Source organism: Octopus sinensis, linkage group LG13 (assembly GCF_006345805.1).
Source record: "Octopus sinensis linkage group LG13, ASM634580v1, whole genome shotgun sequence".
In the NCBI taxonomy this organism is placed as follows: domain Eukaryota; kingdom Metazoa; phylum Mollusca; class Cephalopoda; order Octopoda; family Octopodidae; genus Octopus; species Octopus sinensis.
In genome coordinates, this window is record NC_043009.1 from 61,472,274 (window position 1) to 61,486,794 (window position 14,521).

General features: G+C 38.0%; 1 protein-coding gene across 6 annotated transcripts in view; it reads left to right on the top strand.

The window, feature by feature from the left end:
- Positions 1–14,521, top strand: part of LOC115218545 (mesoderm induction early response protein 1) — a 56,767-nt gene that overhangs the window by 19,312 nt on the left and 22,934 nt on the right. For all 6 annotated transcript variants that reach the window (XM_036508432.1, XM_029788422.2, XM_029788425.2 and 3 more), the window contains one exon: positions 7,934–8,192. In XM_036508432.1, the coding sequence (XP_036364325.1) occupies positions 7,934–8,192 (259 nt within the window). The remainder of the gene's footprint in view (positions 1–7,933; positions 8,193–14,521) is intronic.

Below are 14,521 nucleotides of genomic sequence, written 5' to 3' on the forward strand. Positions count from 1 at the left end.
ATTCATTAATTGATATTACGCTCTACATTGATTTGATGGTTTACTCTAAAGTACATTGAGTATTGCTATGGCCAAGCAGAATCATTATATATATATGTATATATGTATGAATATCAAAACACAGAGTTGGAAAAGTTTTGGGATTTTACTTACTTACTATTACACATGTTTCATTTGCTAATAGGAATTACAAAGTTGTACATGCTGCATAAACATATAAGAAAATTCCTATGAGAAATTCATACAGAGAATCATGTATATGTATATATCATCATTATTTAGTGTCCACCTGCTATGCTGGCATAGGTTGGATGGTTTGACAGGAGCTGACCAGGTAGAAGATTACACCAGGCTACTGTGTCTGTTTAGGCAGGGTTTTTACGGCTGGATACCCTTCCTAACACCAACTACCCACAGAGTGAACTGAGTGCTTTTTACATGGCACCAGCACAGGCAAGGTCAGTTTTGGCATGGTTTTTACAGCCAGATGCCCTGCCAACCACTTCATAGTGTCTGGTTGCCATGTGTATGTGTATATATATAATTAAACACACAACCGAAAGAGCTACTAATAGTTTCATGCTATTATCATACTTGAAGGGGCATATTTATAGAATATGCCATGTATCTTAAAGCAATCTTTTAGGTTCTGTTTATATGTTATGTGTAATTTTTGAAAACAAGAACGCTGGACAGTAAGAAAATAAGGGGGAAAAAAACATAAAAGGTTGGTGCAAAAAGTGGAATGAGAAAAAAGAAACAGAATCAAGAAGTACAAAGTTTTTATCTGTAAATTCACTTACAAGGCATTGATTTGTCTGAAACTATGAAAGAAGGCACTTTCTCAAGGTGTTACATAGATCAGAACTCAGGACCACTTGGTTGCAAAATGCACTTCTTAACCACGTAGCATTGCTTACACACACATACACATCCTTAATTTCATTTTGTTGCTCAATTCATTCTGATACAAAAATTTCACTGAGTATTCTGGCCAAAGCTCTGTCTCCAGTAAATCTCTTAGGCAACATGTAGAGACTAACAAGTTCTGCATGTGGCACATGTAGTAAGTAGAAGTAATGACAGTAGCGAGTTAAGACACTTTTACATCTATTGCACCTTTTGCACAAATACACCCCTATGAGATTTAGTCATTACTTAACTCATCACCATCATTCTCTCCTCATTTAATTTTGTCCCTCTGACCTCTTAACAACACCCTTTTGCTTGCTTATTCTCTCCTCCTTCATATTTCTTTCTTCAAGCATGTAATATATTCTCAGTGCTCTCAGAAACTTGAAGAAAGATTTTCTTGCCTATGGCAGGACTTGGCTCAGAACATTAGGCTTTTTATCTGCCCACAAGCATCAACCTTCACTTGTAGTGGTTATTGTTTCTGGGATACCAAGCAGATACCAGACACTCATGTAAATATTACCTACATAGGTGAAATTTGTCCTGAAGAAAATAAGTCACAGAGAACACTACTACTACACAGGCTTGCTCATTGGGATCCCATATAAACACATCAACACCACATACAGGTCAAGCCTTATTTTTGACTTTAACATCAAGGGGGATATTTAGAACTATTCATTCAATACCACCACACACACTCACACATGCACATAATGTCTGTCCTTTTATGCTTCATTCTAAGAATGCTTTTGGTCAAATTCTCTACGTAAAAAATTACTGTCTGCATTTTGGTAATTATTTTTAACTCTCAGGCACTTCCAGAAAGTACGTGTGCTGGTGCCGCATAAAAAGCACCTGTAAAATGGTTGGTGCTAGGAAGAGTATCCCACTGCACAAACTTTGTGGAAACAAACAAATGGAGACTGGTGCGGCTTGCCAGTATGGAAAAAGTGATGATGAATAAAAGGCAATTTTATTTGCAAACTACTCTGAGAATTTTTTTTTTCCTTCACAACAAAATTTTACTTGTCATTAACTTAAATTCATCTTAGGTTAAATTTCCAATTTAGAAAAAATTTTTTACATTCGGATATTCTTATTAAGGTGTGTGGATAGCAGAATCAGTAAAATGCTGGGCAAAATGCCTTATATTTAGTTGTGTCCATTTACTTTTTTGAGTTCAAATCTTACAGATGTTGACCTCATCTGTTCTGATGTCAGTAAAAGACCCACCTAGTACTGGTGCCCATCTAATTGACTTTATCCTCAACTCCCCATATTTGTGGCCTGATGCATCTTGTAGAAATTATTAATAATTATTGTACTTTTTGAAACGGTGAGCTACCGGAATCATTAGCACGCTGGACAAAACAGCAGTATTTTGTCCGTTTTTATGTCCTGAATTCAAATTCCACTGCGATCAAGTTTGCCTCTCTGGATCAATAAAATAAGTACCAGTTGAGTACTGGGGTCAATGTAATCAATTTACCCCCTCCCCAAATTTGAGGCCTTGCGCTTCTTGTAAAAAAATTAAATTCCTATGCTTTACAAGGCAGCAAGCTGGCAGAACCATTGTCATGCTGGGCAAAAAATGCTTGGCGGTATTTCATCAATCTTTACAGTCTGAATTAAAATTTTGCCAAGGTTGACTTCGCCTTTTATCCTTTTGGTGTCGATTAAAATAAGGACCAGTTGAGCCCTGGGGGTCAATGCTACTGACTTTGCTCTCCTGTACTCTTGTCCCCTGAAATTAATAGCGTTGTGCCAGAATCTGAAATCAATAGTTATTGTTTTGAATTCAAATCCTCCCAAGATCAATTTTGCCTTTCATCTTGCTGGAGGTCAATAAAATAAAGTACCAGTAAAGTACTGGGGTTGGTTTAATTGATTAACCTTTCCCCTTCCGCCCACAAATTCCTGACCATGTGTCTATATTAGAAGTAATAATTATTATTAAGGTGGCAAATGGCAGAATCATTAGTGTGTTGGTTGATTTTTTTTGCCTTTTATTTTGTGGGGTCAATAAAATATGTACCAGTCAAACATTGAGGGCACTAATTGACCAGCCCTGCCTCTAAAATTGCAGGGTTTGTGCCTATAGAAGAAACTATTATTATTATGTAGTTAAGGTGGCAAACTGACAGAATCATTAGCATGCCAGGCAAAATGCTTAACAGCATTTCGTCATCTACCTTTATGTTCTGAGTTCAAATTCCGTTGCAGCTAATAGGCGCAGGAGTGGCTGTGTGGTAAATAGCTTGCTAACCAACCACATGGTTCCGGGTTCAGTCCCACTGCGTGGCATCTTGGGCAAGTGTCTTCTGCTATAGCCTCGGGCCGACCAAAGCCTTGTGAGTGGATTTGGTAGACGGAAACTGAAAGAAGCCTGTCGTATGTATGTATGTGTGTGTATATGTTTGTGTTTGTCCCTCTAGCATTGCTTGACAACTGATGCTGGTGTGTTTACATCCTCGTCACTTAGCGGTTCGGCAAAAGAGACCGATAGAATAAGTACTGGGCTTACAAAGAATAGGTCCCGGGGTCGATTTTCTCGACTAAAGGCATTGCTCCAGCATGGCCACACTCAAATGACTGAAACAAGTAAAAGAGAGAGTAATTCTGCCTTTCGTCTTTTCAGGGTTGATAAAATAAAATACCAGCTGAGTACTGGGGGTTGATGTAGTAGATTTACTCCCATCACCCAAACTTGCTGGCTTTGTACCTAAATGTGAAACCATTATTATTATCATTAACTATTAATTCTTTAAGTATTATAGTTATTAATCTGCAAGTGGTAGATTAAAACACTTTTTACAGTACCTAATTACATCCACCTGTGTTCTGAATTTCAATTCCACTAACACAGGGTTTCATAAAATAAATACTCGTTAATATGCTGTTGTCAATATTCACTCACCTGTATCTCTCCCCCCCTCCCCCCACACTCTAAATATTTCACTTTAAGCCTAATATGTTAGGAATCATTATTTACAACTGTAGTTTTATCAAATTGTTTGCAATTAAACAATTATCATTCAATGAATTTCAATTTGGAACATTTAATTCACTGCAATTTATTGTATTGATGAGATATTTTTTATATCTTTATAAATTATGCAAAACATTAAGAATGTCATTACTTTTTTTTTTTTTTTATCATCTTTATCTCTTTTCTTTAATACAATTACCAATGTCTTTTTAATGTTGACGCTATGCGGTTTGCATATTTATTTGTACATCTTATTTTTAATCGAATTTTTTAAAAAGCTTGTCTGATTTTTTTTAACTTCTTTCTCTCATGTAATCTAAACCCTTCTGCATTGTTTCCTATATACAAAAATATTCCTATCTATCTATCTATATATATATTGTGAGGCATACATGTAAAAATGCAGAGGAAAAGGTCTCTACACACAAAATATAGAATACTTTATTATAACTGAATTTCTATTTTCATGCCTTATATTGAACATAAATTAACTTTTCCCAGAAAAGCAAACAAAAAGTGATGACAAATGAACAAGGAACTAAATGTACAGTTTGTTCACGTCCAAGATTCCTTATAATCAGCTTTTAACTGTTTGCCATATATGGTAGAATAACTCTACTGCACATCCTATCCAAACAAAATATCACTATCATGAAAGACAATTTCTCTAAAGTAACACATTTAAAATATATTTATTATAAAGTAAGGCTACCAGCGGCTTTAGGTGACACTATGAAACGATGTGAGGCGTAACTATTAATACTTCCCTTCCTTTTTTTTTTTCTCTATTTTCCCCCTTTCGCTTCTCCTACTTTTTACCCCATCAGCTGTTTGTGACTTACATGTCAGAATATGGTCATTCCTTGGATAAAGCTACTTTACTACCCTAATCAGTATGAACTAATGAGAGGACATCAAAAGAATGATGCATAAGCCAGTATAGTCCAAGATATACAAAGGCAAAATACACATTGGCCATAACTGGGACACTTGTGGTCACAAGACTGCTCAATCTGAACTAAGTGGTATGCAGCAGTACTAGTATTCACTTCAGTATTTTACATTTAAATCTCAGAGCAATGATCCTTATAAAGATCTACTCTAGCTGGGTTAGGTCTCACAGCTTAGTTTATTTCTTGGCTATTCCTAGTACCTTTCATATATTAAAATAGTGTACCTTATTGTGGTATACTCAGAGTAAACCAAGTCTTATGCAATTTCATATATTGTTTATACTCTTGAAAATGGCATGAATATCATTACTTCCACCTCTTCCATGAAGTTATTAAATATGATTACCCACAGAGAGATTATACTGATGACCAATTTCTCTGAAGAAAATAAGCTGAGTGTTAAACAACAATATATTTCATTAATGTCTTCTAGTTCAGGATTTCGTCTATGCCACTTACTGAAACTGAAGTACTCCTTGTTCCTTCAGTAATAAGTGTTTGTTTGTGGTGGTAGGTTCTGTGCACTAAGCTTTGCTTTTTGTTTAAAACAAAAAAGAAAGTGCTCTCTCATCACTACTTTAATTTCTATCAGCATTATCTGTATCCTAGTTACTGCCTACTTCTACTTAATATTGTTGTGCTGGAAATGGTCAGACAATGGTGTGCCTATACTGAATGTTTGTACTGACCTCTTATTATTGAGTTGTTATCTAGGTGTTTTATGACTGAGTAGTTGATTGCATGCATATCAGTTGTGATTTTATATATGTATATATATAATCTGGAACCTGACATTAGCCATTTGGCTGGAGTGTCAACAGTTTGTGCAATATCACCCTGCCACTTGCCTTATAGCAGCTGGATGGGCTGGACTCTAGAGGCTGGTCAATCAAAGCAGAATGGGAAAGACATTTGCTGTCCAGACTGAACAGTGTGTGTGTTTGACCCTATATCACAGATAAGGGTAGGTGGAAATTTGGGGTGGGAAATCAACTGTATGTTCACAGATTTGTGGAGTTAATGCAGGTTACCTGCAATAAGTTGACTGTTAGAGATAGAGAATTAGCAAATCTTTTGGAAAACTTAATCTGTGTTCACATTTGACAGGCTGCCATCTTCCTGCAGATGTCCCGTGATCTGTAATTATTGAAGAAAAGGTTTACCTGTGCAATTGTTTTCTGTGTCAATTTGTTTTCGACATTTTCATATATAGGAAAATGTCAAAAGACCATTTGTGGCTTTTTTTTTTTTTTAATCCAATTCCTTCTAAAATCTTTGAGGAATTAGATTGATTCCATAGATTCGTTATTTTTCACAAATAATATTCATAGATGCTAGCAAAAAAAGTCATTCCAATGTTAAACGATTCTTTTATGAAAGATGCTGTGGAGTAGGGAGAATATTTTTAATTCCATGTGTGGCTGGTTTAGAGGATTGATCTCCCTCTTGAATAATTAATTTCAGTATTCTGCTTATGCTTTATTCACTCCAAGAGGGTTGAGACTAAGTCACTTTACTGACTATCTCTATACTGTTAGAAAATTAACGCCTTGAATATGCTTGAAGGAAGAATATCAGCCCGTGACTAACACTTGCTGGCATTTGATTTAGTCTTCCTACCTTCAATGATCAATAAAATATATTGAGATTGTGTTAATCAGTTTTGACCTTTCTCTGTAGAAGAAAGAAACCCATTTGAGTTTTGGGGCTTATTTAATTGTTTTTTGTTTTGTTTTTTTACTTTGAGACAATTTTTTTTGTATATTTGTTATTTCTCCATTCCTTTATTTTATATTAATCTAAATTCATCAGTTTTGTAGCACAGAGAAGTAATAAGCTACATGATTATGGCATTACATTAAATAATTAAAGCAGGAGTGACTATGTTGTAAGAAACTTGCTTCCCAACTACATGGTTCTAGGTTCAAGCTCACTGCATGGCACCTTGGGCAAGTGTCTTCTACCATTGCCTCAGGCCGACTAAAGCCTTGAATGGATTTGGTAGAAAGAAAGCCATTTTGTGTTTGTCCCTCACCACTGCTAGACAACCAGTGTTGGTGTGTTTGTATCCCCATAACTTAGTGGTTCAGCAAAAGAGACTGATAGAATAAATAAGTGCCAGGCTTAACAAAAAGAAAATATTACTGTAGTTGATTCATTCGGTTAAAAATTCGAGGTGGTGCCCAAGCATGGCCACAGTCTAATGACTGAAACAAATTAATTCCAAATGATAAAGCATCTTAATGTTGTTGTTGTTATAGTTCTACCTAGCTGTGGTGGAATGCATTGTTTTAAGTTGTCTTTTCTTCCCCCACCCCATTCCAACTGATTCTAACATGTACATATCATATATAATATTATAGACTAAACCTGGGTTTGCATCTATTTTGCCAATTAACCTTACACATGTCAATAAGAAGTAAATGATTCTTTGATTGAATCCAATTAATTTATAGCCTGGATTAGCCTGTGGTTTAACAGTTTTTTTTTTTTATTCATGTTCTTTTGCATGAATATAACATATACACACACACACACGCACACATGTTTTAAAGCCTTTTCATAACGATGTACTCCTCATTCACCATTTTCATTTTTCAGCCTTAACAATTCATCAGTCCAATTACCCGGTTTTTCTCACCATTTTACCCTATAATTCTAGGACCTTTGGGATTTTGATAGATAGTACTTAGTAATTTAACCCCTGCCCAATCAGATTTACTGTTTCTGGTAACACTATTATCCTATTGTTAGAAGCTAAAGCCATTTGGCTTATCATGGACTTTCTTTCACCAGTACTTCTCACAACTAACAAAATTATTGTTCCCTTCAGCCAAGCATCACGTTTAATTAGTTTCTATTAAGGTATTCAAGCTCTCATTTGTCATCAATCACCATAAATAGCGTTCATTGTGTGATTGTGTTACTCCTGTACCATACTTGAGAATGAGAGTTAATATATGCTTTGTTGTTTCACATTACTGTGTCGTTTGTGGACAGAATTACATGTCGTCTCCTCTGAAGCTTGTTTTCTATTCTCATTTATTTTCTCGTTTATTTTGTTTCTTTGCAGGAGGGAGAAATGCCTTTAGAGAACTTATTGGCGATGTATGGTTGTAATAGCACCACACCGGAGACGTTGGAGTCCAGCTGCTTTCAGGACACACGATCGAGTAGCGAAGAAGATATTCTCATCAGCCAAAACCTAACCCTAGACAAAGAGGAGATTGCACGTGACCTTCTCTCCAACAGTGATGAAGATGACAAAGAAACAAATGTAAATGACCTTCTCGACAGTGTTTCATCGTCACAAACTGCCCGCCTACTTCGATGTGAGTTTCACCTGCTCTCTTTACTCTTTACTCTTTTTCTTGTTTCAGTCATTTGACTGCGGCCATGCTGGAGCACCACCTTTAGTCGAGCAAATCGACCCCGGGACTTATTCTTTGTAAGCCCAGTACTTATTCTATCGGTCTCTTTTGCTGAACCGCTAAGTAACGGGGACGTAAACACACCAGCATCGGTTGTCAAGCAATGCTAGGGGGACAAACACCGACACACAAACATATACTCACACATACATATATATATATACGACAGGCTTCTTTCAGTTTCCATCTACCACTCACAAGGCATTGGTCGGCCCAAAGCTATAGCAGAAGACACTTGCCCAAGATGCCACGCAGTGGGACTGAACCCGGAACCATGTGGTTGGTTAGCAAGCTACTTACCACACAGCCACACCTACTTAAAAAAATTTTTTTTTTTTTATTAAATTTATCATTTCAGTTATTTTAAGGCAGCAAGCTGATAGAATCGTTCTCATGTTGCACAAAGTACATGGCAGCATTTCTTTTGGCTCTATACATTCTGGGGCCAATTTTGCCTTTCATCCTTTTGCCAAGTGAAGGCATGTGACTTAGTTTGATTCCCAACAGAACATTGTGTCCTTGAGTGAAACACTTTCCCATTGCTCCAGTTCACTCAGCTAGCAAAAATGGAATGAATCATCACCGTTTAATATCTGCTTTCCGTGTTGGCATGGGTTGAATGGTTTGACTGAGGACTGGCAAACCAGGCAGCTGCACCAGGCTCCAATCTAATCTGTCACGGTTTCTACAGCTGGATGCCCTTGCTACTGCCAGCCACTCCAAGAGTGTAGTGGGTGCTTTTTACGTTCCACCAACACAGGAGCCAGGCAGGCAGTACTGGCATGTGCCTGTATTTCAAAGGGCCGTCCTTGTCACATTTTATGTCACTAAATCTGCTTTAAGGCTGCACATATCTGTGAAGTGCTCAGCCACATGCACATTAATTTCACAAGCAAGTTATTTCGTTGGTTAGATCAGCTGGAACCCTCATTGTGATAAACCAATAAGAGTGTCAGATTTTTGAAATTGCTGGCCTTATGCCAAAATTTGAAACCCTTATTATTGTTACTGCAGAATTAGAAAAATTGCAAAGTGCCTTTACATTGCATATCCCTTTACAGTCTAAATTCAAATCCCACCAAAGTCACTTCTGTTGTTCATCATTTCAGGGTCAATAATGTACCAGTTAAGTACTGAATTTGGTCTTACACCCTCCTCCAAAATTTGTTAATTTGTGCTATTAGGAAGCAAACATTACTGTTTAACCCTTTTGATACCAACCAGCCTGAAACCGCCCCTGGCTCTGTAGTACAAACATCTTGTTATCAAAAGTTAATTAAATTCATCTACCAAACCTTAGTCACAGTTTATGTTCCTAACACTAGCTTAATGATAACTAGGTTATTTTACTAAATTCTTTGTTATATTCAAAACTAATTGAGAGAAACACAGCATTGCAACAGAAATATGGTAACAAAGGGATTAAAGGCCAGTGGATTGGCAGTGTCATTAGGACTTCAGAAACAGTGCCTTGTGGTATCTGTTTCAGTCATTAATGTTCTAAGTTCAATACGCCATTGAGATACTAGGTTCAATTTAATTGACTAACTCCACCTATACTAACTCCCCGCCAAATTTCTGGCCTTATGACTGTCATAATCATCATCATCATTCAGTGCAGACTTTTCGATGCTTGTGCAAGTCTAACAGAATTTTCTAGAGACAGATACCATTTTGATACCAAATCTCGCGTGCACGTTTACAACCATCATGTGATGTCCAGAACATGGGTACACACACACACACACACACACACACACTTGCCCAAGATGCTGCACATTGGGACTGAACCATAGATCACTTGGTTGGGAAGGAAGCTTCTCAACCACACGGCCATGCCTATCATCATCACCATTTAACATCCCCTTTCCATGCTGGCATGAGATGGACAGTTTGACCAGTGTTGGCAAGCAAGAGAGGCTGCACCAGGTTTCATTCTGATGTAGCTCTTTCCTGCTATGTTACAAGTGATTATTATTTAATCTGTATCTCCAACATCTAATTCATTACCCTTGGAGCAACAAAAGTAAAGATTATAATGGCGCAGTGGCAAGGACAGTGAGTTTGTGTTTCTCATGTGTTCACCTGTGTTCAGTCACTGGTTGTTAGCAACAGCTTTGCTGTTATTTGCTTGCGGTCTACTACAAAATCTTGCTCAGGCTTCTTGAAATAATAATAATAATAATGAAATTATTGTATACAGTGCTCAGGTGCACCACAACTTGTCAGAAAGTGCATATAAAGTACATGCAGTAATGTAGAAATGTCTGGAAAGTGAACATGCTTGTGTGTGTATGGAGGGGAGAAAATCAAGTGTAGTGTTGGCGAATCTCAGGAAGCATGGAAGTCTTGAAGGATGCAGTGCTCCGACAACTAACAGCCGATGCCGGCAGTTTGTTCCACGCTTCAGCAACTCTCAGCGTGAAAAAATGTTTCCTGAAGTCATGGGAGCTGTGCTGTTTTCTTACTTTGTAAATATGTCCACGGGTGTTAGATGGGTGGAGTTTGAAGAGGTGCTCATTGTTGTTGTTTGTTTCCTGACCACCATGTTCAGTGGACTGGAAGATTATTATCTCACTTGGAAATGAGTGGGGGTTAGCAATAGGAAGGGCATTTGGCCATAGACAACACTGCCTTCAACCAACATATTGTTGTTTGACCTATGCAAGCATGGAAAAGTAGATATTAAAACATTCTTTTACTTGTTTGTCATTTGACTGCGGCCATGCTGGAGCACCACCTTTAGTCAAGCATATCGACCCCAGGACTTGCCCAAAGTGCCATGCAGTGGGTCTGAACCCAGAACCATGTGGTTGTTAAGCAAGCTACTTACCACACAGCCATTCCTGCACCTTGAAATATGATTGTGATCATCATCATCATTTAATATCTACTAATGCTAATATTTACTAGCATGGGTTAAACTGTTTGACAGGAGCTAGTAAGGCAGGGGCCACGCCAGGTCCCATTGTCCATCTTGGCATGGTTTCTATGGTTGGATGCTTTTCCTACTTCATATTTATATATGAATAGAGGAAGGCACGTATGTCAGGTGTTGAGAGACAAGAGCTTGATAGGAACAGGTGTCTTGCCATATAGGAGGCACATGGCTACCCCAGCTGCAAAAGAGAAGACAGTGATGATTACCAGTATGTGTGCTCAATACAAGAGAGTGATCATAAGGGGAATGAAGACAGAAGAACAGGTGACAGGAATAAGGACAGGATCAGCTTGCTTTGCATGAACATGGGATGAGCAACAGGTTTTTCAAGGCACCTCAAGTATGTAGTACAGTATATAGCATCATTCATCTCAGATCATCATCATCTTACACCTGATTTTCATGCTAGCATGGATTGTATGAGTAGTCCAAGTCAACTTGTGTTTAAAGTTAATTTCCTCCTAGCGGCTAACCGGCTTCCATGCCAGTGGCACATAAAAGGCACCATTCGAGTGTGGTCGTTACTAGCATCGCCTTACTGGCACTTCTGCCCGTGCTAGTAGGGTGCCAAGAGCACCATCCGAGTGGCTCATTGGCACCTGTGCCAGCGGCATCTCTAAAAAGATTCGAGCGAGGTCGTTGCCAGTACCGCCTGACTGGCCCCCGTGCCGGTGGCACGTAAAAAGCACCCACTACACTCTTAGGGTGGTTGGTGTTAGGAAGGGCACCCAGCTCTAGAAACTCTGCCAGATCAGATTGGAGCCTGGTGCAGCCATTTGGTTTGCCACTCCTCAGTCAAATTCGTCCAACCCATGCTAGCAGGGAAAGCGGACATTAAATGATGATGATGGTGGGTTATGACTTTTTGTGACACTAACCATCTTACTTTGGAAGAATTTTATCATGGCAACAACACACTAGAGAAGTTCTTATGTCTTTGGCATAACTAAAGTCCTTTTAACCCCATATAGTCTTTTGTTTGTTTAGCAATCACTTTACAAAAGGCATTGGGTGCATTTTAGCACAATGCCAGCACTAAAACTTGATTTGTCCCTTGTATAGCTAAAGTGTTCACCCTGCCCTTCATTATTTCTGTTTGTTCAAAGTAGTGTGGCCAAAAGGGGGTGAATAGATGGAAGTAATGAGAAGGAGAATTCAAAGTAAGAAGTGTAATACACTATATATTATATACTAGCAGTATTGCCTGGTGTTGCTCGGGTTTGTTTCGACCCTTTAGAATTTGAATTTTTGAAAAGTAAAAATTTTGCATTATGTAGCTTGTTATTCTCTTTAAGTGAACATTTTTCTTGTTGAAATACACCGAAAAATGGCGACACAACAGTAAAAAAATCATAAAAAATAGGGATTTTCATAGAAGAAAAAGCACCTTTTTTTATGTAAATAATTTTTGGTCTTAACATTGTCCAATTTGAATTTTTTTCTTTTACGGAAGGAAGAGCAAGCCTTTTATCATTCTCACAAATTTGGTCAACTTGCGCCACAGGGTCTCGGAAGAGATAGTGTTAGTTGAAGGCTACCAAACCTGCCATACACAGACAACTTCAGCTTTATATATAGAGAGATTATTTAATAACAGTTTGGCTCAGCTCCATGCAACTTAGTTTCATGGGCTTGTAGAATGAACCCATCTTATTGGGCGTCTAGAGAAGAGTAAAGGGATGTGAAACAAATTCAAGATGGTTTCTAGCTACTACATCTCTGTTGGTCAACTCAGTCCACATGGTGTTACTGGTCTGAAAGCGATGTCAACACATGGCTAAGTTGTATGGAGCTGAGTCAAACTGTTGTTAAATATTATTGTGTAACTTCTATCAGATGTGTTAAGTGCTACGTTCTTTCATGTTGCCAAGATTTCAATTGAAAATCTAGAAAAATTAAAGTTTGTCTGTGTGTGTCCTTTATACAAATCCACAATTTTTCAGTTAGAGGGCTCGCACTTTCTATGGTCATTCAAAACCGTCCAAGAGTGGTCGTGCACATCTTTACATTTCCCCAGTCACCCCGCAAAGCCATTAAAAAAATCAATAGAAGTGACTTTTTTTTTTATTTTCTATCCAAAACCCAATCAAAATGCTCGAAACTTGATACGCCAATTGAATGCCAGCAAGCTGTATGTGATTGGTCGGAGATTTGGACAGTATTAGCATGTATGTGCACATGCATGCAGCTGTATATGCATGCACTAGCACTATGACCCGGCGTTGCCAGGTCATAGTGCTAGTTCAACCAATTCTGTCCATTTTCTCCTGTGTTGATATGCTGCATAATGGAAGAGGGCTCTTGTGTCTTTTCATAATGTTGTGATAATGTGTTATTCGTTATATATTAACAATTAGCAAGCAGATAGGCAGTGGTATTATTGATGTAGAGCCTCTTTTGGTTAAGGTTGACCATATATGTGCAGTTTGAGACAAGGTTTTTTTTCTACAAAGGCTAGCACTTGCCCATGCTTGTGAGTCTCCCCACTCTCCACACTATAAAATGTTTTTTTATCAAGTGAAAGGTCCTTAATTTGGATTTGTACAGCCTGGCATCAGTGTCTTCATGCATTGCTATCAGGACACGAAATACCCAAGACAGGTATTGCAAGGCTTCTCGCTTGGCCCTCAGATAGTTTTACCAATCCACCGTCCTGGTTGATACATTTTTGTGTGACCTTGAAAGGATGAAAAGCAAAAGTTGACTTTAGCAGGATTTGAACTCAGAGCGTACATTTGACCCAATTCTAACAACTCTACCAGTTTGCCACTTTTGCTGTTGTTGTTGTTGTGCTAGTGTGATATTTATTATGTATAAGTGCTGGTGAGGCTGTGTGGTAAGGAGCTTGCTTCTGAACCACATAATTTCAGGTTCAATCCCATGATGGTATGGCACCTTGAACAGGTGTCTTCTACTATAACCCCAGGCCAACCAAAACCTTGTAAGTGGATATGGTAGGTGAAAACTAAAAGAAGCCTGTCGTGTGTGTATGTGTTATATTATGTTGCTTGGAAACAGGTGAGGGTTGATAGGAAAAGCACCTGCCCATAGAAAAGTGGGCAGTATAAAACAACAATGATGATCATGATAACAGTTAGCAAACAGATATTGTTATATATCATGTATTAGCAATTAGCAGATGGCTGGTGTTTTGTTTCCTATATACTAGCAGTATAGCCCAGCGTTGCTCGGGTTTGTTTTCTTTTCGACCCTTTAAAATTGGAATTTTTGAAAAGTAAAAATTTTGCATTATGTAACTTGTTATTCTCTTTAAGTGAACATTTTTCTG